The sequence below is a fragment of the Rhodotorula toruloides genome, assembly GCF_000320785.1.
Source record: "Rhodotorula toruloides NP11 unplaced genomic scaffold Scaffold18, whole genome shotgun sequence".
Lineage (NCBI taxonomy): Eukaryota > Fungi > Basidiomycota > Microbotryomycetes > Sporidiobolales > Sporidiobolaceae > Rhodotorula > Rhodotorula toruloides.
The window spans coordinates 1-25,081 of record NW_015622978.1 but is presented as its reverse complement, the minus strand read 5'-3'; the positions used below and the strand labels follow the sequence as shown (position 1 = coordinate 25,081).

Here is a 25,081-nt window from a genome sequence, read left to right as displayed (position 1 = left end):
TCACAGCGACTGCCGCAGCACCACACCCATCAAACCGCTTTAAGGCGGCACCCACTCGACCAAAACATGCCCCCCACCGCCTCATCCTCCTCGACACTCTTCCTCGCTCCCTCGCGGCGGCAAACCTTCCACAAATCCCGCAAAGCCGCTTCGACAAAACACCTCAACTGGCCTTACCCTCTCTCTGGTGCGGCGGCAAAGTCTTCGTCGATCCACCCTGACAGGCTCGTCGAAGCGGGGTTCTACTCGACGCCTATTGATGACGACCCGACTGTGACGACGTGTTTCGCGTGCGGAGTCGTGGTGGGTATGTGGGAGGAGGGAGAGGATGCATTGTTTCGCCATGAAGCGGCGGCTGAGGAGGCGGGGATTAGGTGTCCGTTTGCGACGGTGCGGCGACATGGATGGGGCGAAGAGGGCGTCGATGCGCCTGGACGGGAGAGGGAGAGTTGGGACGAGTGCTGGGGCGAGGAAGGGGAGTGGCATCCCCGCGGTGAGAGGATGAACGAGGCGAGGAGGGGGACGTTCGATGTCGGCTGGCCGTACGACGATGACGGCGATGGCGTTCCTACGCGCGATGAGGTGCGTTGGCGCTTGCACTGTTCTTCCTTCACCCCGAACATCGCTCACCCGCTCGTCGCGCGCAGATCGCAGCAGCAGGCTGGTCCTTCCGACCCGGCCCAACCGCCGAATCAGCCGACCAATGCGCCTGCATCTACTGCGGCCGGACAGTCGAAGGATGGGAAGCGGGCGACGATCCCATGTGCGTTCCACACCCCCCTTCTATCGAGGCGATTGAGCGAGCTGATGGTTTTGGATGACTGGAACAGCGCCCTGCATAAGCGGAAGGTCGGCTTGAGATGTCCATTCTTCCTCGCCGACGACCCGAAGCCCAAGTCAACTTCGACGCCCGCCTCGACGAGCACGAGCGCGAGCAGCAAGTCGAAGCGTGGGAAGAAGGCTTCGACGGCACCTTCAACCGCCAGCGACGCCGCTGCGAGTCTGAAGAAGTCCACGCGCGGTAGGGTGCCGAAGGTTGTCGAGCAGGAAGAGCCAGTAGAGGACGACGCGCCCGCGGCGACCGAAACGACGGAAGAGTCTGAGCCTGTCAAGCTGCCGACGCGGCAGTCTGCGCGCAAGGGCAAGACTGCGGCGAAAGGCAAGGCGAAGAAGAGTAAGGTTGCGAGTACGCCGGCACAGTCGGATGTTGAGGAGGAGCTGGAGCGGGAGGAGGAGGAGGTTGTCGAGGAACCTGCGCCTGTAGCGAAGAAGTGCGTCCTTCTCACCCTTTCGCTACACCGTGTCGAGTTCGAGCTGATAGTGTTGTGCGAGCAGGTCCACCCGCTCTCGAGCCGCCTCAAACGCCTCAACCACCTCATCCGCCATGCCCCCTCCGCGCGCTGCTGCACTCTCCCGATCCGTCCGAGGCCGCAAGCCAGTCGACGAGTCGGACGTGGAAGTCGCCGCGGCGCCGAAGTTGAAAAAGTCGACGAGGGGGAAGAAGGCGCCTGAACCTGAGCCCGAACCTGAGGCTGAGGTTGAGCAGGAGCTGGAGCAGGAGGAGGCGGACGAGTCGATCGCCCAGTTGGCGGCGATCGCGAATGCCGCGCTTGAGCTCCAAGACGCAGAGGTCGGGGTGGAGGAGGTCAAGGAGAAGCCGAAGCCGGCGAAGGGGAAGAAGGCTGCTGCGGCGTCGAAGAGTAAGACGCTTGCGGCCAAGAAGCAGAAGGAGGAGGTCGAGCAGGTCGAAGACGTCGAGATGCAGCAGGAGGAGCAAGAGCGGGCGGAGGAGCAGCGACTCACCAAGCCTCGGTCGAAGGAGGCCGCTCCGCCCGTCGTGGCTGCTGTCCCATCAGCTGCTTCGACGTCGGCGACGGCTGCCGCCCCAGCGCGCTCGCCGCTCTCGCCTACTGTCTCGCCTACTTCGCCTTCCCGCCCCATCCGCGCCCTTCCCTCCAAGGTCCACGCGTCCAAGTCGCCCTCGACCGCCGCCGTCAAGGCGCCAACCCCGCCTCGACCCGCTTCCGTCGTTCCTCCTGCACCCGTCCTGACGCCCGCTCCCGCTTCTCCCGCCCCAATCTCGACTAAGCCGGCCTCCGCCTCTCCCGCCGTCGACCCGACTCGGCCCTGGACTCCCCCCTCCAACGCCTTCGCCTCCGACCTCCTTTCCCTCCTCCCGCCTCCAACAGACTCCGAACTCTCCACCCTCACCGTCGGCGCCTGGTACACCCTCTGCGCACAGCGGATCCAAGACCGCTTCGAAGCCGAGACGGACGAGTTGCGGCGTGGATTGGAGGCGCGGATCGCGGCGGGCAGAGAGAGGTTGAAGGAGCTGTGTGAGGAGGCGAAGGAGAGGGAGGTCAGGGAGGAGGCGGAGGAGAATAGGCGGAGGAAGGAGAAGGCGAGGGAGAAGAAGCTCGCTGCGGCTGCGGCGGCAGGAGCAGGGGGACGGACCGCCGTCAAGGCTGGTGGTGGGTCGGCGCGCAAGCTGCGGTAGTAGGCGTCGACTTGGACGCGTGTATTCTTCCCCTCGCTCTTCTGCCTCATACCGCATTGGTCTGTCTTCCTTTCGTGTACTCATGTCTCCCCGTTCGCCTTTCTTCCCCTAGACTGTCTCTCTGTTCTCTCTTGCATTGCCCATATCGCGGATACCGTTCCAACGCTGCCTCCTTGCCGTCCTCGCGACTCGGAAAGGTCGACCTCGTACAGCTCACTCAAAGCTGCGAGTCTGAGGATCGACGAGCTCGTCGCAGGAGCTGAGATGGGCCTTTGCACAAAAGCAGCTACTCGCCGCCCAGCCGCGTCCCGCGACCCCAACGATGCTGCGCCTGCTGCTCCCTCGTCGCCGTCGAGCTCCCTCCCGCCGGCGCACCTCCCGTCGTCGTCCTCGCTCTCGCAGCCGCACCAGCCGCACCATCAGCAGGTCGGTACGCCGTTCCCCCTCCGAGGCGGTACGAGCCTGATCCGCCGGTTGAAGAGCCCGGGGCGGCATAGGATGAGGGAACGAGGGGACCGTTGCCGAGGAGGTTGATGAGTGTTTGAGGAGGGGTGAGGAGTGAGCGGACAAGGGCGGGTTGGCGGCCGCCGTTTTGGCGAGGGTAGATCTGCGAGCGTCGGTCGGCTTTGCACGGTGAGCTCCAGAAGGTCTGCCGTGGGCACTCGATGAAGCAAGTTTGAGGACGACCGGCGCACCACGGAGAGAAAGTAGTACGCATGCGCAGCAACCATGCCCGTGAAGGAGCGCAAGACGGCACTCGGTCCGCCGTTCAGGAGGTCCATGCCGAGCATGGCGAAGGGGAAGTAGGGCGCTGGGATGGTGATGATGCCGTAGAGGTTTACTCTGCGAGACGAGGTGGTTAGCGGTAGCTGAAGACCAAGGACGGAGGAGCGGGACAAACTGGTTCGCCGAATGCGTTTGAGCCCACTGCGCGGCGTCAAAGCGAGATCAGCGAATCTGGCCGCGTCGAAGGTCTTCGTGAAGACGCACGAGATGAATGACGGCCATCATGAACGGGTTGAAGAGGAAGGGCGTCTGGAGAGGCGTATTCAGGCCCTGCGGAACGACGAGTTAGCCCAGTCTTCGCATTCGTCACTGCGCTCGACATACGATGATCATCCCGCAGATCAGGATGAATGCCCAGGCTGCGCAGGGGAGGTCAACGCGAGCATCAGACGCAGAAAGGGACCTGAACGCACTCATGTCCGCCAGCCTCCGCTGAAAGTGACCCTCCTCCAACTCGTTCAAGCTCCGGTACAGCATGATCAGACTGAACACAAGATTGAGCCCTCCTCCGCCGAACAAGAACGGCAGGACGAGCCGCTGCAGCTCCCAGTTCTGTGCGATCCGGTGCGGGACGAAGGCGAGGTGGTAAGGGCTGACGAGGTGCAGGAGGGTGGGGAGAGTCGCGCCGAGCACGCCAAAGATCGTGTAGCGTGTAAAGGGAGGGATCTTGCGTAGCTGCGCGGTCATCGAGCGGGAGTTTGTCAGTCCGAGTGATGAGGATGAGGTGGGGAGCGGGAGGACGATGGATGCCACGCCGGTGCGAGTGGAACAGTTGTGTGCAGCTGTGCGGAACTGTTGAGCGCGGTACGCACCTCGTCCATCGTTGCGAGCGAGAGTCGAGTGACGAGTCCGAGGACAAGAAGCGGAACAGCGTCGAAGCGAGGACGTTGTCGTCAATTGTTACGGGTTGCGATGTATGCGAATGCAGAGTTGCGATAGTGCCTGTACAGAGTCTATGCCGGAGCCCCCTTGATCCCCTCGGCTCGTCGCCGCATCCTCTCCCACGCCAACTGCTTCTCTAACCGGTCCTCCTCCGCCTCCTGGTCCAGCTTCGCCTTGAGAGACGCAAAGTATGACAGTTCCTCCTCCTCTGCCTCGTTTGAGGGTGCCGGAGCGTCGGGACCGAGCGGTTCGGCGGAGGGAGCAGGTTGAGCCCAGGATGGGATGGTTGGCCGGTGTGCGTCGAGGAAGCCCGGCAGGCTCTGTCGTACGCCGATTGCAAGCATCTCGAGCTGTGGGAGACACGCGATCGCTTAGCAACCATAGAACGACGGTACGTCAGCAAGCAGGAAGCGAAGGAACCGTCACTCACATCATCCACGCCGAACCACCGCATCAACCCATACACTCCCGCCGAGAACGTCCCCACAGTAATGAGGGTTGCGATACCCAACGCTTTCGCCGCGTACAGCGCCGGATTGAACCCCTCTGGCAGTTCCTGCTTCTCCGCCGTCCCATCGTCGTGCAACTTGTCCAGCCGGTCCACCTCGTCTGCGAACGCTTTTGATGCTGACGTAATTTGCGGATTGGGGAGGAAGTAGGAGGATGCGGGCGGACGGGAGGGGAGAACGGAGACGGGAGCATCGGGAGGAGAAGGCGCAACGAAGGATCGCAAGAGCCGGACCGGTTTCGGCGGGACGAGCGAGTCCGGGTGGAGGAAGGAGGTGGGCAATGGAATGGGTTGCGGCGACGATGCTGCCTCTTCGGCGGGTGTAGGGCGAGAGCGGGCCAAGGGGGGGCTTTGTCGAGGAGGAAGAGGTGTTGGTGTCGTCTGCGCGACTTTTCCCGCCTGCGCCGCCTGCTGCACCTGCCCAACAGACCCTGCCTCACCCGTCTGAGCCTTCTTCAGCATCTTTCCGCCACTCCTGCCCGTGACCAAGAGAGTGATTCCGAGCGAACACAGAAAGATGGTGATGGCCTTCTTCTGTTCTTGCGGGGTGAGCGAGTCCCACAGGCCCTCCTTGGGCGCTCGTGGAGGGTCCTGCGAGGCCATTTGAGCGGTTTGCGTGTGAGCGAGCGTCGACTCGCAGCGAGAGGAGCGAGGACGACCGGTTTGGCCTTGTCATCCACGGCAATTCGCTCAGATCGGGTTGCTGAGGGGCTTGCTGTGCCTAGAAGACTGCTAGAATGCTTCTTACGTTCTGGCGCGCCTTCCGCCGCCGCTGTCACGAAGGCCCAATCCTCATCGCTCCCGACTTTCGAAAGGTCTTACAGCGGTGCACCCACCTTGTGCTGGGTCTTTGGGCGCTCAGTAGGCTTGTTGCACCGCGTGAAGCTCAGCGGCGACTAGCCGTTCGCTTCCAAGGAGTCCGCGGACTCTCCTTCGCGCTCAGCTCGCGTCTCCTCCCTTCTCCAGCTTTCTGCGCCCTTTCGACGACTCTTCCTACTGTCGAGCACACTAAACGATGCTGCTGTCTCGCCCTGGAGCCGCTACGCTCGCCCTGGCTGCCCTCGCAGCCGCGCAAACGACCATTCCCTCGGCGAGTTCTGCCTCCTTAAACTCCACCTCTCCAGCAGACTCGACCGTCGTCCTCACGAGGACCAGCACGGGCACGAGTACGATAACCAGCACCAGCAGCGTATTGAGCACCGTCGTCTCGGCCTCGTCGACGTCCGCCAGTTCGAGCGCTTTTCCTTCGCCGACGGCGAATGTCACCACCGGCTCGGACCAAACGTTGAGGCTTTGGCAGCCGAAGGGTGGATTGGTGATGTGCCAGAGGGCGGAGTTTGCGTGCGGCTGGATTGAGGGGCGACGGGAAGCATCGCAAGCTGACGAAACTCTCGCAGGTTTACCGGTCCAGCAGTGCCGAAGACGGTGAGCACAGTCTTTGGCGACCCAGTCGAGCCGAGGCTGACGATGTTCTGTCTCGCAGTGCGGCGTCTACGTGACCAGTACGGCCTTCTCATACTCCGCAAGACTGTCTTCTCACGCCTCGCTCCGCAGACTCGTCCACCTACCTCCAACAAATCCCTCTCGGAGGCGCCGTTACCTCTTACACCGCTGGCACCTTTTCGTGGCTCGTCGACGTCCCGGCCGGCTTGTCGCTCGACATCCAGATCTGTCAGTACACGCGAAGGGCTCGTTTCGTCCGCCCGACTAATCCGTTATGTCTATGTAGGGGTCACGCTGAACGGCCAGGTCAACCAAGTGACAATCCACGGTCTCGTCGTCCAGGAGAGTGGCGACAACACCTGCCTGGCAACCGGGCCAGGTGCGCACCTCTGCCTGCGCAACTATCGAGATGCGCGGGCTCATCACCTTTCCTCCGCAGGCCAGAACACGCAAAGCATCATCTCGTACGCCTCGACACTCAACAGCTCGTACACCTGGCAGCCGCAAGTCTCGCTTGTTTTGGGTTCCCTGAACTGCTGCTCACCTTTGCGAGCTCGCAGGCCTAGCGCCACCGCTACCTCGTCAGGCGGCAAGGGCACGAACGTCGGAGGTGAGAACTTGTGAGTTTAGCTAGCGCGACGAGTCTGACGACAGGTTTCGCAGGCATCGCAGGCGGAGTCGTCGGCGGCGTACTCGGACTCGCCCTTCTCGCGCTTGTCACAGTCTGGTTCCTACGCCGTCGCCACGCTCGTCACCTCGACGAGTACCCTCTCGCGGAGCACGAAAAGCAATACAGTGACGCGTTCGGTCCGAACGGCGACTTGACGAGCGCGCAAATGGTTGCGATGGGATACCAGGGACAGCCTATGCCCTCGCCTGGAGGGGTCGTGCCGTACCAGCCGGCGACACCCAGCATGCTCGCCGAGCCAGTGAGTTGCAGCGTCCTTGACCTTGGCAAGAAGGTTGACGAATCGACCTTCGCAGATGTCTTCGAGTACCCCTCCGCCAGCTTTGGGCGCCGACTTTGGCTCTCCGCGCTCGCCAGCAGTGACGCAAGGTACGGCAGGTCTCGACGACCCCGCTACTTTCCTCGCGAGGAGTACGAGGGGAAGGTGAAGAGGGTCTTTCGGCGATTAGTACTTCTCTCCCGCTCCTTGTTTCTCTATCGCGTACAAAAGCAATGGACTTGTGTTATCCCAGACGTGCTCCTGTGTTTGCCAGACGTGCTCGAGGTGAGGTGAGAGACGTCTACCACGGCCAGTAGACCCATCGCTCCGGTTCCTTGACCTCCTCAAGGCGCTGTGAAGTCCGCTCAAGTGTCAAGACTTGTCGCCAAACAAGAGAGACGTTTGACATACCTCGACGATGACCCACTTCCTCCGCACCTTCTGCCTCGGCCTTTCGACCGTCGCCTCATCCTCCTCGTCAGCCTCGGCGTGATCCTCCGAGATCCGCCTCGACGATCCGTACCCTCCGTACCAGCTCTGCGTCATGCGCTCCTCATCGGCTCGTGGATCGTGAAGGAGCGGTGTCGACTCGCTCGGGCCTGCTTCGTCCGAGTAGGTCCGGCGGATCGGTGGTCCTCCCTCGTCCGTCATGCGCTCGACTGCGGCAGACGACGACCAGCTCCTACCGAGCCATAAGCGCTGCGGCACCTCGCTCATGGTCCTCTCCCCGCCTCGCTCTTCCGCGTCGAGCATGTCCCGGACAGCCTTGTCCTTCCGTCTCGCCTTCCTCAGCCTCTTCCGCTCGTCCGCTTCGACGCGATCCAACCGCTGCATCAACCCAACTCCCGTCTCTTCCTCGCTCTCGTCCGCCCACGAATCGCCGTTTGGACGCGAGTCGGATGAAAGCGAGACGAGCGAGTCGAGCGGACGGCGGAGCCAGTACCCGCTTGGTGCAGGTGCAGAGGATGGACCGTACGGTGATGAGCTAGCGTCGGTGGCGCCGTAGTCAGATTGCGTTCGGCGATGACGGCGGGCGACTCGTACTGGAGCGGTCTTGGGTGGGGGAGCGGGCGGTTCTTGAGGCGGAGGAGCAGGCGCCTTGGGCGCGAGCTGGACTGGCGGGACGGCTTTTGGCGGGGCGGTGCGCCGCGTGGAGAGTGCAGGGCGCGAGGCGGCTGTCGAGACTGGGATGCGAAGGTCGTCCTGCGAGGCGGACGGGAGAGGGACTGAGTCTTGTCGGCGTACAGACGGTGGCGCAGCGGGCGGAGCGGGCTCGACGACGATGAGGGCGAACTCTTCGCGTACGAGGATCTTTGGCCGTCGGCAGAGTTCGACAGGACCTGCGAAGGCGGCGGCGGCGTAAGCAGGCGCTTCGGCGCGAAGAGAAATGCGCACGCACCTTCATCCTCACTCTTCAAGCTCTCCACCAGATTCCACCCCTGCCCCTTGACGACCGCCCACTGCCTCTGCCAGACGTCCTCCCTGAACGTCTTGTCCCGCTTAAACTCGCTCCGCAGCTCTCGCCGCAAGTCTCGCCACCACTCGGGGTCCGACAGCTTCGGCAAGAACGCCTTGCGAGTCGAGGCGGACCATGGCTGGCCGATGAGCGAGAGCGGGAGGTTAAGCCAGCCGTACAGGAAAGTCCGCCAGCCGAGCGGGTGTTGGTGAGGGAAGGCGAGCGAGTTGTCAATTGCGGCGAGGTGGAAGTGCGGATGTGGAGGATGGCCTTCGCTCGTGTCGTAGCAGACGCGGGCCATGAAGTTGTCGAGACCGCGGTCGCTGCGGGGGGGAGTCGTCAATACGTGGCGCGCTCGAATGGGAAAAAAGGAGGGACGCACGTATTGCGGATCAAGAAGTCGAGTATGACGAGCTTCTCAAGCTCGTGTCGGAACCTCGCCACCATGTCCTCGGACCACTCAAAACCGTCCACTTCGCGCGAAAGCGTCATCGCGCCATGCGCTATCGGCTCTCCCTCCGCTGCTTCTCCCGCTTCGCTCTGCTCGCCAGTCGCACTATTCTCCTTCTCCGCCTCCGCCATCCCGCACATCCAGAGACAGGTCGCCATGACCCATCCTCGCCGGCGTCGGTCCTTCCGTATTAGTGGACCGGGTGCATTCGTCGACGGGGCATCGACAACGTTGGAGGTGTAGGGGTAAAGTGACGAGAAAAGTGAAGGTCGGCTAGGGAACGGGTGATCGTAGAGAAAGTCGGAGACGTCTGCGAAAGAAACGCTTCCCGTCAGAAGGCGTATTCATCGACTTACATCCTCCAAGGCTCACAGCCTCTGTTCAGCATAGCAGGAAAGAAGCGAAAGGCGGAACTCACCCTTGAAGCCCTTGAGGAACACCTGAAAGCTCCCCTCCTTCTCCCTCAGCCCCGCACCCCTCTTCGCCTTCTTCCGGTCAATCCAATCGTAGTAGAACGCCGGGCTCGACAGTGCGACCACTTCGGTGCGAGGGACAATGTTGGTACCGAGGTGCCGGTCGAGGATCGAGGCGGCGGATTCGGACAGGTAGGATTGGCGCGGGACGAGACAGGCGCGACCGAACGGGATCACGCGCGACAGGAAGTTTCGGTGGATCCACTGTGTAGCTCATCGGACAGCCACTATCAGCAACCTCCCAAGCAGACAGCCGGTTGAGGACCGAAAGCGTCACTGCGAACGCACCTTGACCATCTTCGGATTCAACGTCCCGTACGGCTCCTCATCCGCCGGCTTGAACACGCCAACCGTCTCCCCCGTCGGCGCGCGAGCGAAGTACGACCCTGACGACCCTTTGGCGTTCAGGCAAGGGTGCGTGCCTTGTGAGATCGCGAGCCGGACGGAGGAGACGAGTCTGTGGGCGGCGAGCAGATCAGACTCGCCTGGTCTTCGCCTACAAGATCAGCAGAGTAAGACTCACTGGTCAAAGTCCTCATGGCTCATCGGCGGCCCATGTCCTATCCCCAGCCCAACCTCTTCCTCCTGATCCCGCCCTTTCTCCCCTTCCTCCTTTCCCTCTCCAGCCTCGGGACGGAGAGGCTCAAACACACTCCTCCAAACATCCATCTCCTCGTCCTTATCCAGCGGCGGATCCTCCTCCTCCTCCTCGTCTCCACTCCGTCTTCCGTTCGACACAGAGCTCGACCCAAATCGCGCTGAAACAGCGGTCGTCCAGCGGTGGAAAAGTGCGTCGACTTGGGAAGCTGTAGAGGGGGTTATGCGGCGCTGGGAGGGGCTGGGAGAGGCGGGAGGGCGAGAGGGAGGGGGCTGTGCGGGTTCGACAAGTGCGTGAGGGGCGGAGGGAGGGATGGGAGGAAAGGAGGGCGGGGTGGTCGTCTGTGTGCTGTCGTTGAGAGCATCGGGATGGGCGCCTGGCATCCTGCGAGGCGTGCGGGCCGAGAAAGAGCGGCTTGAGAACTCGCGAACTGATGAAGACGCTTGGCGAGATAGAGCGGTCAGGGGCGTGTTGAAGCTGTATGAGCAGGAGGCTGAGGTCTGCAGACGGCGCTTTCGAGCAGCGCAAGCAAGAACGACGTCGACGCAAGCCAAGTGAAGCGTGAAAGAGAGCCTTTGCCTCTTCGCTCGAAATGACGACACCAAACCTGCCTCGTTGAGCGTCGCTTGGCTTGTTCGACGTCTGTCTAGAGCCAGGGATACCGTCTGGAAGCGTGCGAGAGCAGGGGTGGTCGAGCTGAGGGCGAGAGAAGCCGCGCGAGAGAGGAGAGGATGAGAAAAAGCGGGACTCGGGAGAGGCCGTGCGTCAGATGAAGGGTATCTAAGTAGTCAAGACGTTGCAAAGGGCGAGAGCTAGGAACGAGGGAGGGAGGCCCGGCGAGGAGGGAGAAGAATGAGGAGAAGGAGTGTATGGTTGACAACGAGCAGAAAAGGCGAAGAGGAAGCACATACACGATAGAAATGGGAAGAAGAATAAGACGCCAAGCGAGCCCCGAGAGAAGAGAGAGTGTATGATGAGAAAGAGCAAGCAAGTAGTGTCCGTCGTCGCGTCCGTCCTTCCATCCGGCTGCAGCTGCACCTCATACTGGAGCGCCCCTCAGACGAGCATCATCCCTCCCGCGACAACCGCCAACGCTCCCACGACCTTTCCAACCGCAAACCCGGCCTTCTTCTGCGCCGAGTTGGCAAACGCGCTCGTGCCCTTCGACTGAGTCGGGAACGGCACGTTCGCGTTCGTCAACTGGAGAGTGACGACCTTCTCGCCCGTCTGCGACGAGGCGGATGCTCCAGATGGGAGACTGGACGACGAGGTCACGGTCGAGAAGGTGAGCGAGACCGAGGTGATGGGCGGGATCGAGACACTGTAGGTTCGTTGCGTCGTCGTGCCGGCTGCTGCTGCGGCGGCGGTGGTCCGGGCGGCGGTAGAGGTCGTCGACGTCGACGAGAGGCTGACAGCGTTGCCCGCGGTCGCGCAGTAGTTGGTCAGGTCTGCGTGGAAGTGCGAGCGTCAGTCCGATCTGCTCGCTTCAGGAAAGGCACCCTCGCGCGTTCTGCGCCCGAGTAGGAGCATGGAGTCGCGCGACTGACCGGTGGGAGCGTTCGTCGCCGTCGCCGCGTTGGTCGCGTCGTTTTCGGCCGTCAAAGACGTCTGCAAGCACGCGGCGCAGGTCTGGAAGTTGCTGACAAACGTCGCGTCACAGACGCAGGTCGCGTAGGTCGCGGCGGCTGCGGCGGGGCAGGTCTGTTTCCGACAAGAAGAACGGGGTGAGTTTCGGGGTCAAAAGCTGGGGGCGAGGACGTGGCCGCACCCCGAGGGTCGAGAGCCACGCTTGGCACTGCGTGTTGCAGGTGGTCGGGATGAGTGTCGCGAGCGTGAGCTGCTCCTGGCTGATCTGGGCGGCGGTCTGCGCGAGAGCGAGCGAGGCGAAGAGCGAGGTGCCGACGAGGACGCGGAGGGGAGTGAAGCGGGCCATCGTGGGTGTCGTGGGACGTGCTGGCGTCTATGGGAAGGTGGCCTGGGCCTGCTTGTGGGAGAGTGCGAGGGTGATGGAGGTGCCGAAGTCGGAGGCCTGCGATCGAACGGCGGCACGGTGGCAAGATGAGCGCGTGCGGGTCAGCCAGCGATCTTGCACAGTCTCTCAGATACGGCCCCGCCCTGTCCCGCCGTCCCTGCGCGCGTGTGTGGCGTGTGGGAGCGTACGAGTCGAGCGAGGAGGAGCGGTGCGTCCGGGTGTCGTCGCCGTGCGCGGGCGGGTTCGCTGATCGCGCAAGACTCACGTGTGTAGCTCAGCAGTCCCTCGTGAGCAGTCCACAGGCAGGCAGGCGCGCGAGCAGGCGTTGTTTGCTGAGAGAGGACGAGCGAGGCGAGCTGCGACGGCGACACCCTCGCAAAAGTCGCGCTGAGCGTGTTTGCGAGTGTGCAGTAAATCGTTCAAAGCTGTCAAACACTACTTGCACGCATCGCCGCCCTCGCTCGTTGTTGTTTCGAGGTCGCTTCTGCGCGTCGCGTTCATCGCTCGTCTCGCTCGACAACCTCGCCTGCTCGCTGGAACTCGTTGCTCCCTGTACTGGGACTGCTCAGAGACTGCATCCGAGTCGACCCGCGTCGCCGCCCAGTCCACCGCTTGTCCCGTCGCCTCAGCCCCACTCACTTCCCTCGCCTCGAAGCGACTCGTTTCGTCCCGCCCGCTCGCTGGACTGCTCAGACGCGACTCGAGCGACGCAGGATGCACATCATCAAGCCGTCCTGGGTCTCGCACCCGGACGAGACGCGCCCGACCAAGCCAGACCTCACCATCTTCTCCCTCGACGTCCATCCGGACAACTCGCGCCTCGCGACCGGAGGACTCGACTCGATCGTGCGTATCTGGTCGACGGTGCCCATTCTCAATGAGCAGGCGGAGAAGGACGACGAGCGGTGTCCAAAGTTGCTGTCGACCCTCACGGCTCACACCGGTGCGTTCGCTTCCACTGCCATACAAGTCTCGAAGCTGACTTTGCGTTGTCCCTCAGGCGTCATCATGTCTGTGAGGTGGAACAACGCAGGCGGGTACCTCGCTTCGGGCTCGGACGACCGCGTCGTCATGATCTGGGCGCACGACGGGTGCGTCTCAACACCTCTCCTTGGCCAGCCGGACGCCTTCCGAACAAAGACTGACATTGCGGATGCCTGTCGACGCACAGCGGCAAGGGAGGCAAGGTCTGGGGGACGGAGACGACCAACGTCGAGAACTGGAAGGCCACGAGGCGGTTGGTCGGCCACAACTCGGGTGCGTTCGCCGGCAGCGCTCGTCTCGCTCTTCTCCAGCGCGGAGAGATGGCTGACTTCAGATCCTGGCTGGCTTCGCACAGACGTCGCTGGCGTGGCATGGAGCCCGGACGACGCCTACGTCGCTTCTGTTGGTCTCGACAACATCGTCCTCGTCTGGTCCGGCCAGAACTTTGGTGCGTCCCCTCAAGCCTCTCTTCCGTCTCTCTGCGGCCGCTCAACTCACACCCGGTCGCGCAGAACTCGTCCGCAAACTCGACGCCCACGCCGGCTTCGTCAAAGGCCTCGTCTTCGACCCCGTCGGCCAGTTCCTCGCGACTCAGGCGGACGACAACTCGCTCAAGGTGTGGCGGACGGACGACTGGGCGCTTCAGGCGGATATCACGGACCCTTTTGTCGATGCGCCCAAGGCGACCGTTGTAAGGCCGACGTGAGTCCTGGCCGCGAAGGTTTCCGTCGACAAAGCCTTTCCGGGACGTCGCTGACGGTGCTGCTGTTCGACCAAACTCGCAGCTGGTCGCCCGACGGCGCGCACATCGTCACGCCCAACTCGATGAACGGACCCGTCTTTTGCGCCGCCGTCATCCAACGCACGACCTGGCTCTCGCCCGCCTCGCTCATCGGCCACCCGGACATCGTCCAAGCAGCGTCCTATAACCCCCTCATCTTCCTCCGCGACCCGTCGAAACCGCCCGACATGTCAAACGTCTGCTCGCTCCTTGCACTCTGCGCGCAGGGGACCGTCTCGCTCTGGTTCACGGATACCTCCCAGCCGTTCGTCGTCGTCAACGACTTGTTTGACCGCGAGGCACTCGATTTGAGCTGGAGCAGGGACGGGAAACAGCTTTGGGCGAGCAGCTCGGATGGACAGGTCGCGGTCCTTACGTTCGATTATGGCGAGTTTGCGCCGGTCGCGCCGGAGGGGACGAAGGCGGCGCTGCATGCGACGTACGGGTATACGCCGTCACGGGCGAGGTTGGTGGCTGCGCCGGCAGTCGTTGCGAACGGGATTGGGGCGGCTGGAGGAGCAGCCACGCCTGGAGGACCGGCTGGAGGGACGCTTGCGCAGCCCAACACGCTTGTCGCGCGCAAAGGACCTGGCGCCAAGCGTCCTCGCACCGTGCAGCTCTCGACGCAGCCTCTTCCCGCTCAGCAGCAGCCTGTCGCATCAACCTCCGCAGCGGCGTTCGCGAGTGCTCCGACGTTGCCTGGAAGTGCGGCGTCGGCGTTCCAGCAGGCAGCGGCTCAACAGCCTGTCCCGCAGCAGATGTTTGGCGCGCCACCCCCTCCCGCAGCCGCCTCGACCTCTCGCAAGCGCAAGGCGTCGAACGTCCCAGTCGAAGGCGGACCGACCGCTGCTCCTCCTCCCGGCGCATACCCCCACCCGTACCCGTACCTCGCCGAAGCTCCGCCTCCTCAAATCCCAGGCTACGGTTCCGCCCCTCGCCTCTCCTCCGCCCCGTACCGCCTCGCAGGCCACACCCTCCGCGGCGACCCCGCTCCACCAGACGAAGAGCTGCGCGAACTCGTACCCGCTTATGCGCTGTACGATCGCGAGGTCACCTTCCGCGTGACGAATCGTCGGCGCGCAGAAGGTGGGAGGAAGAGGTTGGCGGTCCCGCAGGTCGTCACGTTTGGCAAGGTGGCGCTCGAGGACTCGGACGCGAAGGATACGCTCGAGTATAGGAACTTTGCCCAGGGCGATCGTGAGTGGAGCCTCGTGCTTTCGGTTGTTCTCTCCGCTCGAGGGCAGATGAAGCTGATAGGTACTCGGGTGCATCATCGCAGGCAAAGGCGAAGCTGAAATCACGGTCGTCACGAGCAAGAAGCCGCTCTGGACCGACTACGTGCCGAAGTATGTCGTCAACGCGACGGGCAGCCCGGTTTTCTCGGCCGTTTCGCTCGAGGATGGGTCGATGGTCGCGTGGAGTCCGACGGGAAGGCGGTGCGTGACGGTCCTCACGATGCCTAGCGTTTGCTTCGGAAGCTGACAACGCGCTGTCTCGTCCTCGGATCCTCGCGCAGGCTGATACCGACCCTTGTCCTCGACGCGCCTTGCTCGTTCCTCACGGCCGAAGGATCGTACCTCATGGCCATCACCGCGCTCGGCACGCTCACCGTCTGGAACCTCTCTCCCTCGATCCCGAAACCCCGCTCGATCTACCCACCTCTGAACATCTCGTCCCTCCTCGCCTCTTCCGCGACTCGCATCCACCCCGATCCCGCCATCACGACTTCGGCCCTCCTCCCGAACGGCTCGCCTCTCCTCGCTCTCGACTCGGGCGCGACGTTCTCGTACGACGCCGACCTCGCGGCCTGGACTCGCGTCAGCGAGGCCTGGTGGAGCAAGGCGGATACGTGGGAAGGACGGAGAGGACGGCATAGTGCGCCTGGAGGTGCGGCGGGACGCGGAATTGTCAAGAAAATCGAGGCCGCCGTCAATGAGATTGTCGTCGACGACCAGCAGGTCGAGCAGGACGAGACGACCGATGAGGAGGATGCGGACGAGGGCAAGAAGGCGGACGGGGATGTCGAGATGAATGGCGGCTCGGCAGACAAGGGCAAGGGCAAAGCGGTTGAGGGCGAAGACGAATCGGACGACGACGAGCCGCGACCGCCGAAGCGCACCGTCCCTCAGGGCTCTCCGACGGAACCGCAAGGCGGCGCAGGCGACTTCCGCATCGCCGTCACGCTCGCCCACCTCGAGACGCGCATCAAGGCCGCGCAGGCGCTCGATTCGCCCGCGGAGTACCGCAACTTCCTCCTCGCCTACGCCAAGCGCCTCGCCGACGAGGGCCTGCGGAGCAAGGCGGAGGAGCTCATCAAAGAGCTGCTCGGGCCGATCTACCAGTGCGTTGCGGGTTCATCTCTTCGCTGAAAACGTTGCGAGCTGACGTGGGAGCGTCCCGCAGCAATCCGAACAGAAAGGAGGAGGAGTGGTCGCCCACCGTGCTCGGCTTGCAGAAACGCGATCTCCTGCGGGAGGTCTTGCGCGAGTTGGGTGAGCCGCACGCGTCGCCTCTTTTCTTCACTCGCTGACTCGGCTTTCGCTCCCGCAGCCAAGCAGAGAACGACGACTCCGCTCGCGAACGAGTACCAGGACCTGCTGAAGAAGGTACAGACCGCATGAGACTAGCTTCCACGCTCTCGCAACCGCATGCTCGTTTAGCCTACGCACTTTCGCAACCGTATGCTCGCATTGTTGTAATGCTCTCATCCGCGAATGACGACTCGAACTGCGAGAATGCGGGGATGCGAGTTGCGACATGCGAGGGATGCGGAAAATTGAGCTCTAGGTGAGAGCGACGCCGCGCAAGAAAGCGAGCGTGCCGAGGTTGTAGTGCGTCAAGTCGATCAGCCGTTCCGCCTCCTTCTTCTGCTGCTCGGCGATCGCTTCGAGCGGGCCCTTCGTCTCGGGGTTCGCAATGAGGATGTCGCCGTGGATGCGGAGGAAGACGGCGAGGAAGGTCTGACAGGCTTCGAAGTCGCGGTGAGAGCGGAGGCGGGCGAGGAGAGCGTGGAGGAAGGCTTCGAGGTGCGGGATCGACGAGAGCGAGCGGATCTCGAGGTCGACGTTCGAGGGCGAGAGAGCCTTGAGGTACTCGAAGAAGGCTTGGTCTGCGGGACGAGAGGGGTCAGCGTCATCTCGCATGCGTCGGTAAAACGACACGCACAGTTGCCGTCCTTCTTCTCGCTCAGTAGCCGCCGCACAAAGTCCGTCTCGACCGATGCGCCGACAGCAAAGTCGAGCTTGCGCTTCTGCGCAGCGTCGTCCTTCTTTTCTTTCGCCGCTCCGTTTGGCGCCGACATGCCAAAGTCGAACCGGTGATCCACGCCTGGCAGAGTCGGGAGGAAGAATGGCGCCCGCTCGGGCGCTTTGGGCGCCTCCTTAGGCTTGTTGCGCGCCTTGATCGTGTCGAGATTGAGGAGCGTCTGCCATCGGGAGCGGGGCATGAGAGAGAGGGTGAGGAGCGAGTCGGCGAGCTGGTCGGGCGTCGTGTACGGCTGGATGTCTTCCCATCGACTCGGCGCTGAGATGGCGGACAGTGCTGCGATTGGAAGCGAGTCAGCGAGAGGACACTTGCAGGAGAGACTGGAGAACGCACAGGCATCGGCATCGACGCCTTGAACTGTCGGCAGAGCGACGTCTTCGAGCGTCTCCTCCTCGACGAACGACAGAAGCGAGACATCCGAGAACTGCGCTCGGTTAGCCCACAGGTAGATGCCGACACTGTCGACGTGCGTCGAGGCGAGGAAGTCGCCGGTTGGCGAGAACGTCAAGCTGGTCGCGACCGTCTTGGTCCGGAAGGCATCGACGAGTTGGCCCGTCGGGATGTCGAAGGTCCGGATGACCGAGTCCTGCGAGGTCGTGATGATCCACCGCGAGTCGGGCGAGAAGGCCTGTCGAGCGAGAGGGTCAGCCCCAGCGGCGCTTGCTTGGAAGGGATGGAACTCACGATGTCGAGAATGCGCCCTCGCGGACCGCTGAGCTCACGCACGACTCGCCGCGTCTCGATGTCGACGATGCGAACGACGAGGTCGTCGCAGACCGCAGCGAGCAGGCCGTTGTCCCGTTGGAGGAGGATCGAGGTGACGGACGCCTTCAGCGTCAAGGTCGACATGAGCTTCATCGTCTGGAAGTCGAAGAACTGCACGGCGGAAAAGGTCAGGACGTGATCAAGCTTGACGAAAGAACGGTAGAACGCACATGCAGGGCGCCCTTGAGCGTCGAGACGACCACGCAGCGATTCAGCGCATCGACCGCCAACCCCGTCACATGCCGCCCCCGCACGTCCGTCACTCCGGCATTCGGCACCTTGAAGACCTTGCGCTTCATGCCCGACTGCATGTTGAACATCTGGACGTCGCCCGCCTGCGAGCCGACGAGACTAAAGTTGCCGCACGCCGTGACAGCCGAGACGGTCGCCTTTCCGCCCGTCGCGAACGTCCACTTGCCGAGTCGCTTGTTCTCGACGCTCCAAGACCGACCGAGCGACTCATCGGCGGAGACAGAGACGACGTCGTCCCAGTCCCGGGCGCGAGCGGTCGAGTAGGCGAGCGAGGTGATGAGCGGGAGCTTGAGGGAGGAAGGGCGGACGTCTAGCCGGGTAGCCTTGCGGGCGATCGAGCCTGGCGAGGGAGTCTTTCAGCGGGAGTCAACAAGAACGAGCAAGGAAAGTCCGACGCACCTTGTGACAGCTCATAACCTCGCGAGTCCCGCACAACGCTGGTATAGCGCAGCGAGCGGTCTGCGCCGGCCGTCAAAAGCGACTTGCCGTCGTCGCCGTAGTACCGAACGAAATGAGGAGGGGCGTGGTGGCCGGACCGTTGCTTGAGCAGGCGAGGCGCGGCAGTGGGCGTGTCGAGGAGCCATTGCTGCGGGAGAATGAAGGTGAGCTTGCATTACGCTGGAGGGAACGACGCGTGCGCACCTTAACCGAGTTGTCTCCGCCACTCGTGATCATCAACGGCTGTCCCGGTACCCACTCAAGTCCACCGACAGGTCCCTCGTGCGCATTCCGGACGAGGTGCAATAGCTTCATCTCGTTGCCGAGATCGAAGAGGGCAACATGTCCCGACGTCGAGGCGACCGCAAGCGTTTGCGCCTCGTTGTCTGTCCGGAAAGACAGCGCCGCAACTTCGCCCGCTCCTTCGCCTTCGAGGCGGACCTTGCCGAGCACTTCGCCAAGGCGGACGTCGAAGAGGATGCAGGCGCCGCTCGCCAAGCCGACGCCAAGGACGTCGATGGCGGGAGACTGGGAGAGAGAGGTGACTGCAGAGGCGGGATGCGAGCCGGCGAGAGTCGAGAAGGGGAAGGTGTGGATGCAGGAGCTGTGCGGGGAGACGGGTCAGGATAGCTCTCCGACTGGAAGGGGACGCGACACACCCTGTTCGGACGTTCCACACTGCCACCTCGCCCTCCTTGCTGCTAACAACCACCTTGTTCAGGTAGCTCGCCGGGTGAAGCACCTTGGTCGCCGTGAAGCCCATCGGGAACTCGAGGGTCGCGTAGGGTGTGACGGTACGGTCGTCGTGCTCCTCGTCCGTCTCGCTTCCAGCGACGTCTTCGTCCTCCTCTCCCTCCTTCGCAAGCGGGTCCTTCGAGGCGGGCTTGACGTAGGGCGGGACGTCCCAGACGAACATTCGCCGCCCGGTCGACGAGAGTGCGATCAGAGTGTTGCCGAAGAGAACGAGGTTGTCGAGAGATTCGGGTATCGGCGAAAGAGAGTCGTCTTCGTCGTCGGAATCCGAGTCGCTGGAGGAGGAGGAAGAAGAGGAGCTGGCGGAGGAGGACGAGGAGTCGCTCGAGTCGCTGTCGCTGTCGTACACCCCGTTTGTCCTCTCGCCGCCCGTAACGAACCGCCCGACCTCCTTGCCCCTCACGAATCGCCCAACCATGTCCCCTGCGGCCGCAAAGACGCTTTCGTTCAACACGGCCATACTCGTGATCGGCTTGCCCATGTCGGGGCCTGCATTGAGCAACGACTGTCAGTCTCACTACGAGCGCACACTGGCCGGGAGAGGAGCGCGACGCACCGACGAAGAGCAACCGCATCGACTGACCCTCCCACATGGCCCAGCTCGCTCCAAGGCTGGTGATGACGGTGAGAGCTGGTTGCTGGAGGTGCTTGCTCGCCCTCGACTGGAGCACGAATGGCACGCCCGTGCTGACATGGCCGAGCGAGCGGAACGGCGCGAACAGCGGCTCGCGCTTGGGTCTGGCGGGAGTGGCGGCACTGGCGGGTTGCTGCTGGACGCGAGCACGCTTTGTAGGCCTGCTCATGCTGTCAAGCGAGCCCTGGAAGCTGAAGCGAGCGAGAGTGACTGAGTGCGGCGGTGAAGCGATCAAGTCCAAGTGCTCGAGCTCATCAACGGATCGCAACTCTCGTAGAACAGCGTCGTGGGGCGTGTGGATGGCTCATACGGTACGAGTTACACAAACTGCGACTACTGGGGACTGCGCGAGAGGCGGGCGGACGAGAGGAGAGGCGGACGAGCGGGTCTCTCGTGGATTCAGTCGCCAATGGGTGAGCTGCGGGAGGCGAGTGCGATCGTGAGCGACTGGTTATTCAACTAGACGAGGCTGGCAAATGTACGGCTCGTCGACGAGAAACGGCCGACTCACCCGTTCGACTCGTCCCCGATCCCGTCGAGCAGCGAGAAGCTCTTCTGGAGGATGCACTCGCCGCCGTTCTCGAGGTCGATAGCGTACGAGTAGAAGACGCCTTCGCTCGTGACGACCATGACTTGCGGCGAGGAGCTGTGCGCCGATGGCGGGCGAATATCCCGTCAGTTCGTCCGCGAGCCTGGAAGGATCTGACGTTGACCGGTACGCACCCAGACAGCGCGACGACACTCTTGACGCCCGAGGTAGGGATCTTGAGGTACGCAAAGTCGCGCTGAGGGTCCCAGATGCCGGTGACGGCGCCAGGGAGGAGCCCGCCGACCGAGCCTGCGATGCCGCGGCCGAACGAAAGCGACTTGCGCCGGAGGGTGCCACTGCGAGAAAGGAAGCGCGTCAGTGGTGGGACTCCCGGGAGAAGCGACATGAGCTAGCTCAGGAAACGCCGCAAGCCGCAAGATCGGGCCAAGTCCGACTCACCCAACGCCCTGGTTCGCATTTCGCTTGCTGTCGATAAGCGCATCGTACGCTCCCGCACCGCCCTGCTCGCCGCCGCCAATCATCCCGCCATTCCGCCCGTTCCCGCTGCCGAACCTGTCGTGCTCCTCCCAATCCGGCCCGCTCGCCCCTCGCCCACTCGCGCCCTGCGATCCACTCTTCCCGCCCTTCGAGCCCGAGATGAGCTTGAAGATGTGCACCGTCTCGGTATCCGAGCTGACGCACAGCAGCGTCGACGCGGCATTGAACGAGATGCTGTAGATCTTGGCCGGGTAGCTGCCCCGCCGGAACTCGTGCACCTTGTCGCCGTTCGGGAGGGAGAAGACGCGAATAACAGTGCCTTTGTCTGAGGCGGTCGCGAGGAGCGTGCCGGTCGCGTTGAGCGCGACGAACGCGACGGGCGACTTGTGCGCCTGGATGATGTTGGTCACCGAGAGCGAGACGGCGTCAAAGAGCAGGACGTCGCCGGACGAGTTGGCTGCCGCGCCGGCCGAGGGAGAGGGAGGTGCGCCGGAGAAGGGTGTGGCGGGTGAAGGGAGAGGCGAGGGGTAGGCCAGGTAGCTGTTTTCGGACGAGGGAGCGAGGGCACAAATGGCTGCCGGCGATTGCGTGGTTAGCTCAGTTCTACCCGGCACATTGGTGGACGTGCGACGTACCGTTGGGATTCGGGCTCGTCTCGATCTCGTGCAGGAGCTTCATGTTGCTGATGTCGTAGACATAGATTCGCTCTTCAAGCACGACGACGAGCCGTCTTCGGTTCAGCTTGACGGCGAGGATCGTGGTAGGGAAGGTGAGCTCGCAGATGGTCGATTGTCGCTGCGGGCAGAAGTGTGAGCCAGCTTGGCGGATGAGCCTGTCGTGAAAGGAACGCACCTTGGTGTTGACGATCTGTAGCCGGCGTGTACTCGATGCTGGTCGGTCTCCTGCTCCCACAAGTGCGACGAGCGATGTGCAGAACAGCATTTCGACGATCGAAGTCGCGCCGTCGCCTGCGGAAAAGAGCGGATTCAGCAAGTCCGTTTCCGCGATGTACGACAGCTGGTCGACCCTCCTGCAGGGGGAAGCGGGTAAGTCGTATGCGAATGCTGGAAGACTCACTCCGCCCATAGACCTTGCCGAACGGATCGCAATTGGTGATCGTGTATCCCTTCCGAGTCCCCGTTGCGATGCATCTGCGAATGCCGAGACCGTAAGTATCAACTGTCTCGCATCGTAGGTGAACTCGCACGAAAGCCGCCCAGGCGTCCGCCAGAACAGGGAAAGCGAAACTCACGTCGAATCCTGGTTGAAGCTGACGCTCAGAAGGTCGGGGTTGCTGCGGATGCCGCCGCGCGCCGCGCTGCGAGAGCTCATGCTGTCGAAAGAGAAGAAGAGTCAGTTGACCGTACCGTGAATGCGCGAACACAAGGCAGCTGCATCCGTGTCGTCGAGACCATCTCGCTATGTCCCCTTGAAATGCCCTCTTCGCCTCCCTCGCAAGTGCCAGACTTCACCCGTACGCTCGACGCCTCGACATCCCGCTCCTACCAATGGCCTGGCCCTCGCGAGGGTCCGTCAACCTCGGCAGTCCAGCTCTACTCGTCGTCCGCGTCCCTCGAGCTCGGCAGCGTTCCTCCGCTTTACCGTGACGCCTGCAGCGTCGCACCACCATCCGCGAGCCGCTCCATGCGCTGCTTCGTCTCGTCATCGTCCCATGCCCGCCCGAACCCTTCATCACAGTGAGTCCGTGACGTCTGCCTCGTACGGCTCGCGCGATACAGTCTCGTCCTCCTGATAGAGTCAGCAACCTGCTCGACGCGCGGCCCGCTGTCCCGTCGCCCTGGCAGCCTGATTACACGCCGGATGTGGTGGGGCGGGACGTACTCGACGTGAACAAGCGCGTGCGGGTCGATGCGAGCGGTCCAGGCGGGTCAGAGACAAAGTAAAGGGAAGCTCGGGCCAGCAAAGAGCGCAGCAGGCGGTGTTGCGTGGTGTGGGAGGAGCGAGAGCGTCGAGGTGAGCGAGAAGGGGTCCTCTCAGCTCGCAGCCGGCTTCTTGGAGAGTCTTGTGACGCCCTGGATGCTATGTAGATGCTAACAGAGCTGTTGACAGCCCTGGTAGCCCACAAGAACGCGTTTGTGGCGCGTTTTCCTCGTTCCCCACCCGCTCTACCTCTCTCGCTTCGTCTTTCCTCGCTCTGCTTGAATTGGCTCGTTCTGAAAACCTTCAAGACGACGTGTCATGTCCTATCCAGGCCAGGCGCACCACCCTCACTCGCCGGGCAACCCTCCCCTCGCCCACCTCATCAACCGTTCGCATCCCGTCGACGAGCAGCATCCCTATGTACCGCCCGGCTTGGAGCTCGTGCAGGCGCACTGGTTTGTCAGGCATGGAGAACGCGCTCGTGAGTTCAGGCTCCGCTGTCTTCGCTGACGGGGATGCTGTTGTCGGATGTCGGGTCAAGAAAGGGGCCGACACGCGCTTCGGGCGAGGCGAGGAGGGTTGCATAACGACGAGGACGACGAAGAGACTGGCTCTCAACCGGACAGAGCCCTCATGGCTGCGCTCGGCGCGAAGAAAGCGCACCTTTGTACCGAATGACTGACCTCCCCTTTATCCCCTGGCTTGCAGCGGTCCGCCAGCGCCTCGTCGGCGTCGGTGACATCCCTCCCGTCTTCTCCCTCTGCTCCGTCGGCCGCGAATTCCGCACCGCCGTCCTCTCCTTCACTCCCTCCGTCTCGCCTTCTGCCCTGGCCGGCGAACCTCCGTCTCCTGCGATCCTGCCGACTGAGGCGACGACGGGCAAGAATGTCGCGGCGGGCACGATGGACGTGCGGCGGCTGACGGAGGATGTCGGGTCGAGCGCGAGAGGGACGCGGGGAGGACCGTCAGATTGGTGAGTGAGCGCGCGAGGCATCGTTCCTCTCCAGCTCTTGATTGTGCGGACCTTGCTGACGGTAGCTTCCGGTTGCAGCTACTGGGGCGAGCTGACAGACCTCGGCCGACGGTCGACCCTCGAACTCGGCGCCCGCCTCCGCTCGCTCTACGTCGACCAGCTCAACTTCCTCCCGCCCAACTTCACCTCCTCCAACTCCTCCGTTGCCTCCTTCCGTTCGACCAATATGCCGCGGACGATCGAGTCGCTGCATCAGATCGTCGAGGGGTTGTGGGGCAAGGAGAAGCGGGAAGAGGGCGCCAAAGTCGAGTACCTCATCCGCGGGTGGCAGGACGAGGACTTGTACCCGAACACGAGCTGCAAGTGCGTCGGATGTTTCCTCGCTTGTGTGCGCAGGGTGACTCTCGCTTGAACGGGATACGCTGACCTGTGACCTTCCTCCTCGCTTCTTGCGACTGCAGGCGGCTTCGCGCGCTCGACTCCGCCTCGATAGCCGCCGCAACGAAGGAACAGGTGCCTGTTCTTGCCGCGCTCGACTCGGTACTCGAGCCCGTTGTCGGAGCGTGCGTTCCGAACCTTTCACTTGTCTTCGCCTTTCTCGCTGACCCAAACGTTCTCGCAGTCCTCTCCGAATCGACTCGTCTCCTCGCGCAAGTGGCGTACTCGACACCGTCCTCGTCTGCCGCGCGCACGGAATCAAGCTGCCGAGGGAGCTCGAAGATCCGAAGACTCTGCGGTTACTCGAGGGCGCGATCTGCCACGAGTGGTGGGTCCCGACTTCTTTCACGGCTGACTCTCGTAGCGATCGCTGACACTTCGAGCACCATTGCAGGTTCGACGGCTACAAGAACCTCGAGTTCCGCAAGCTCGCGATGGGCCGCCTCCTCTCTTCGCTCCGACAGACACTCGAGGCCAAGGCGAACGACCCGCTCGAAAAGGTGGAGAAGACGCGGCTGGCGGTGTACTCGTGCCACGACACCTCGATTGCCGGTATCCTGAACGCCCTCGATGCGTTCGACAACCGGTGGCCGCCTTTCACTTCGCATGTTGCCGTCGGTGCGGATGCTGCATTGCTTGGCCGATACGCTCTAAAGCTGATTCGCCGCTGTCTCGCAGAACTCTTCCGCTCCGCTTCGCCGCCCTCGATCCTCTCCTCCTTCCTCCCGTCCTTCCTCCGCCCTCCTCAGCAGCACTATGTCCGCCTCCGCTTCAACGCCCGCAACCTTCGATTACCTGCCTGCGCGCCCGAAGGCAAGCATCTCCCGGGCTCGAACGGCGAGGTCTGCACATTCGAGGCGTTCAAGGATGCGGTCAGG

At 63.1% G+C, this 25,081-nt stretch overlaps 10 protein-coding genes across 10 annotated transcripts; 4 read left to right on the top strand and 6 right to left on the bottom strand.

Annotated features, from left to right (window-relative positions):
* Positions 1–66: 66 nt before the first annotated feature.
* RHTO_02342 (chromosome segregation protein, BIR1) lies at positions 67–2,497 on the top strand (the record flags this gene model as incomplete). The annotated part of the gene is made up of 4 exons (XM_016416019.1): positions 67–582; positions 648–763; positions 831–1,271; positions 1,336–2,497. 4 exons carry the CDS (start codon positions 67–69, stop codon positions 2,495–2,497), a joined length of 2,235 nt encoding a protein of 744 aa, XP_016271847.1.
* A 286-nt stretch (positions 2,498–2,783) lies between these two features.
* On the bottom strand, positions 2,784–4,104 carry RHTO_02341 (Derl-like domain member 2; the record flags this gene model as incomplete). The annotated part of the gene is made up of 7 exons (XM_016416018.1): positions 2,784–3,104; positions 3,193–3,340; positions 3,399–3,424; positions 3,488–3,553; positions 3,608–3,642; positions 3,697–3,958; positions 4,096–4,104. 7 exons carry the CDS (start codon positions 4,102–4,104, stop codon positions 2,784–2,786), a joined length of 867 nt encoding a protein of 288 aa, XP_016271846.1.
* Positions 4,105–4,236: 132 nt separating this feature from the next.
* On the bottom strand, positions 4,237–5,276 carry RHTO_02340 (uncharacterized protein; the record flags this gene model as incomplete). The annotated part of the gene is made up of 2 exons (XM_016416017.1): positions 4,237–4,515; positions 4,596–5,276. 2 exons carry the CDS (start codon positions 5,274–5,276, stop codon positions 4,237–4,239), a joined length of 960 nt encoding a protein of 319 aa, XP_016271845.1.
* A 134-nt stretch (positions 5,277–5,410) lies between these two features.
* RHTO_02339 (uncharacterized protein) lies at positions 5,411–7,232 on the top strand (the record flags this gene model as incomplete). Its single annotated transcript, XM_016416016.1, has 10 exons — positions 5,411–5,534; positions 5,741–6,014; positions 6,071–6,098; positions 6,157–6,175; positions 6,228–6,344; positions 6,403–6,495; positions 6,556–6,604; positions 6,677–6,726; positions 6,780–7,045; positions 7,101–7,232. 10 exons carry the CDS (start codon positions 5,411–5,413, stop codon positions 7,230–7,232), a joined length of 1,152 nt encoding a protein of 383 aa, XP_016271844.1.
* A 132-nt stretch (positions 7,233–7,364) lies between these two features.
* Positions 7,365–10,424, bottom strand: RHTO_02338 (phosphatidylinositol 4-kinase type II subunit alpha; the record flags this gene model as incomplete). Its single annotated transcript, XM_016416015.1, has 7 exons — positions 7,365–7,415; positions 7,475–8,403; positions 8,463–8,842; positions 8,902–9,280; positions 9,389–9,647; positions 9,732–9,900; positions 9,967–10,424. The coding sequence occupies 7 exons, from the start codon at positions 10,422–10,424 to the stop codon at positions 7,365–7,367; spliced, it is 2,625 nt and encodes an 874-aa protein (XP_016271843.1).
* A 673-nt stretch (positions 10,425–11,097) lies between these two features.
* RHTO_02337 (uncharacterized protein) lies at positions 11,098–11,974 on the bottom strand (the record flags this gene model as incomplete). Its single annotated transcript, XM_016416014.1, has 3 exons — positions 11,098–11,489; positions 11,589–11,742; positions 11,810–11,974. The coding sequence occupies 3 exons, from the start codon at positions 11,972–11,974 to the stop codon at positions 11,098–11,100; spliced, it is 711 nt and encodes a 236-aa protein (XP_016271842.1).
* A 753-nt stretch (positions 11,975–12,727) lies between these two features.
* Positions 12,728–16,399, top strand: RHTO_02336 (protein HIRA/HIR1; the record flags this gene model as incomplete). The annotated part of the gene is made up of 10 exons (XM_016416013.1): positions 12,728–12,956; positions 13,014–13,104; positions 13,185–13,270; positions 13,353–13,445; positions 13,510–13,699; positions 13,783–14,975; positions 15,058–15,214; positions 15,295–16,119; positions 16,182–16,270; positions 16,329–16,399. The coding sequence occupies 10 exons, from the start codon at positions 12,728–12,730 to the stop codon at positions 16,397–16,399; spliced, it is 3,024 nt and encodes a 1,007-aa protein (XP_016271841.1).
* A 162-nt stretch (positions 16,400–16,561) lies between these two features.
* RHTO_02335 (WD repeat protein, U3 small nucleolar RNA-associated protein 21) lies at positions 16,562–20,053 on the bottom strand (the record flags this gene model as incomplete). Its single annotated transcript, XM_016416012.1, has 9 exons — positions 16,562–16,887; positions 16,944–17,318; positions 17,376–17,670; positions 17,727–17,918; positions 17,978–18,399; positions 18,459–18,645; positions 18,702–19,101; positions 19,157–19,739; positions 19,807–20,053. 9 exons carry the CDS (start codon positions 20,051–20,053, stop codon positions 16,562–16,564), a joined length of 3,027 nt encoding a protein of 1,008 aa, XP_016271840.1.
* A 230-nt stretch (positions 20,054–20,283) lies between these two features.
* RHTO_02334 (WD repeat domain phosphoinositide-interacting protein) lies at positions 20,284–22,243 on the bottom strand (the record flags this gene model as incomplete). The annotated part of the gene is made up of 8 exons (XM_016416011.1): positions 20,284–20,302; positions 20,396–20,530; positions 20,608–20,769; positions 20,873–21,485; positions 21,547–21,706; positions 21,764–21,879; positions 21,989–22,062; positions 22,164–22,243. 8 exons carry the CDS (start codon positions 22,241–22,243, stop codon positions 20,284–20,286), a joined length of 1,359 nt encoding a protein of 452 aa, XP_016271839.1.
* Positions 22,244–23,110: 867 nt separating this feature from the next.
* On the top strand, positions 23,111–25,081 carry RHTO_02333 (acid phosphatase; the record flags this gene model as incomplete). Its single annotated transcript, XM_016416010.1, has 7 exons — positions 23,111–23,273; positions 23,501–23,765; positions 23,844–24,128; positions 24,227–24,328; positions 24,388–24,531; positions 24,598–24,821; positions 24,882–25,081. Coding segments are annotated over 7 exons (1,383 nt in total), but the record flags the coding sequence as incomplete, so codon positions are not given.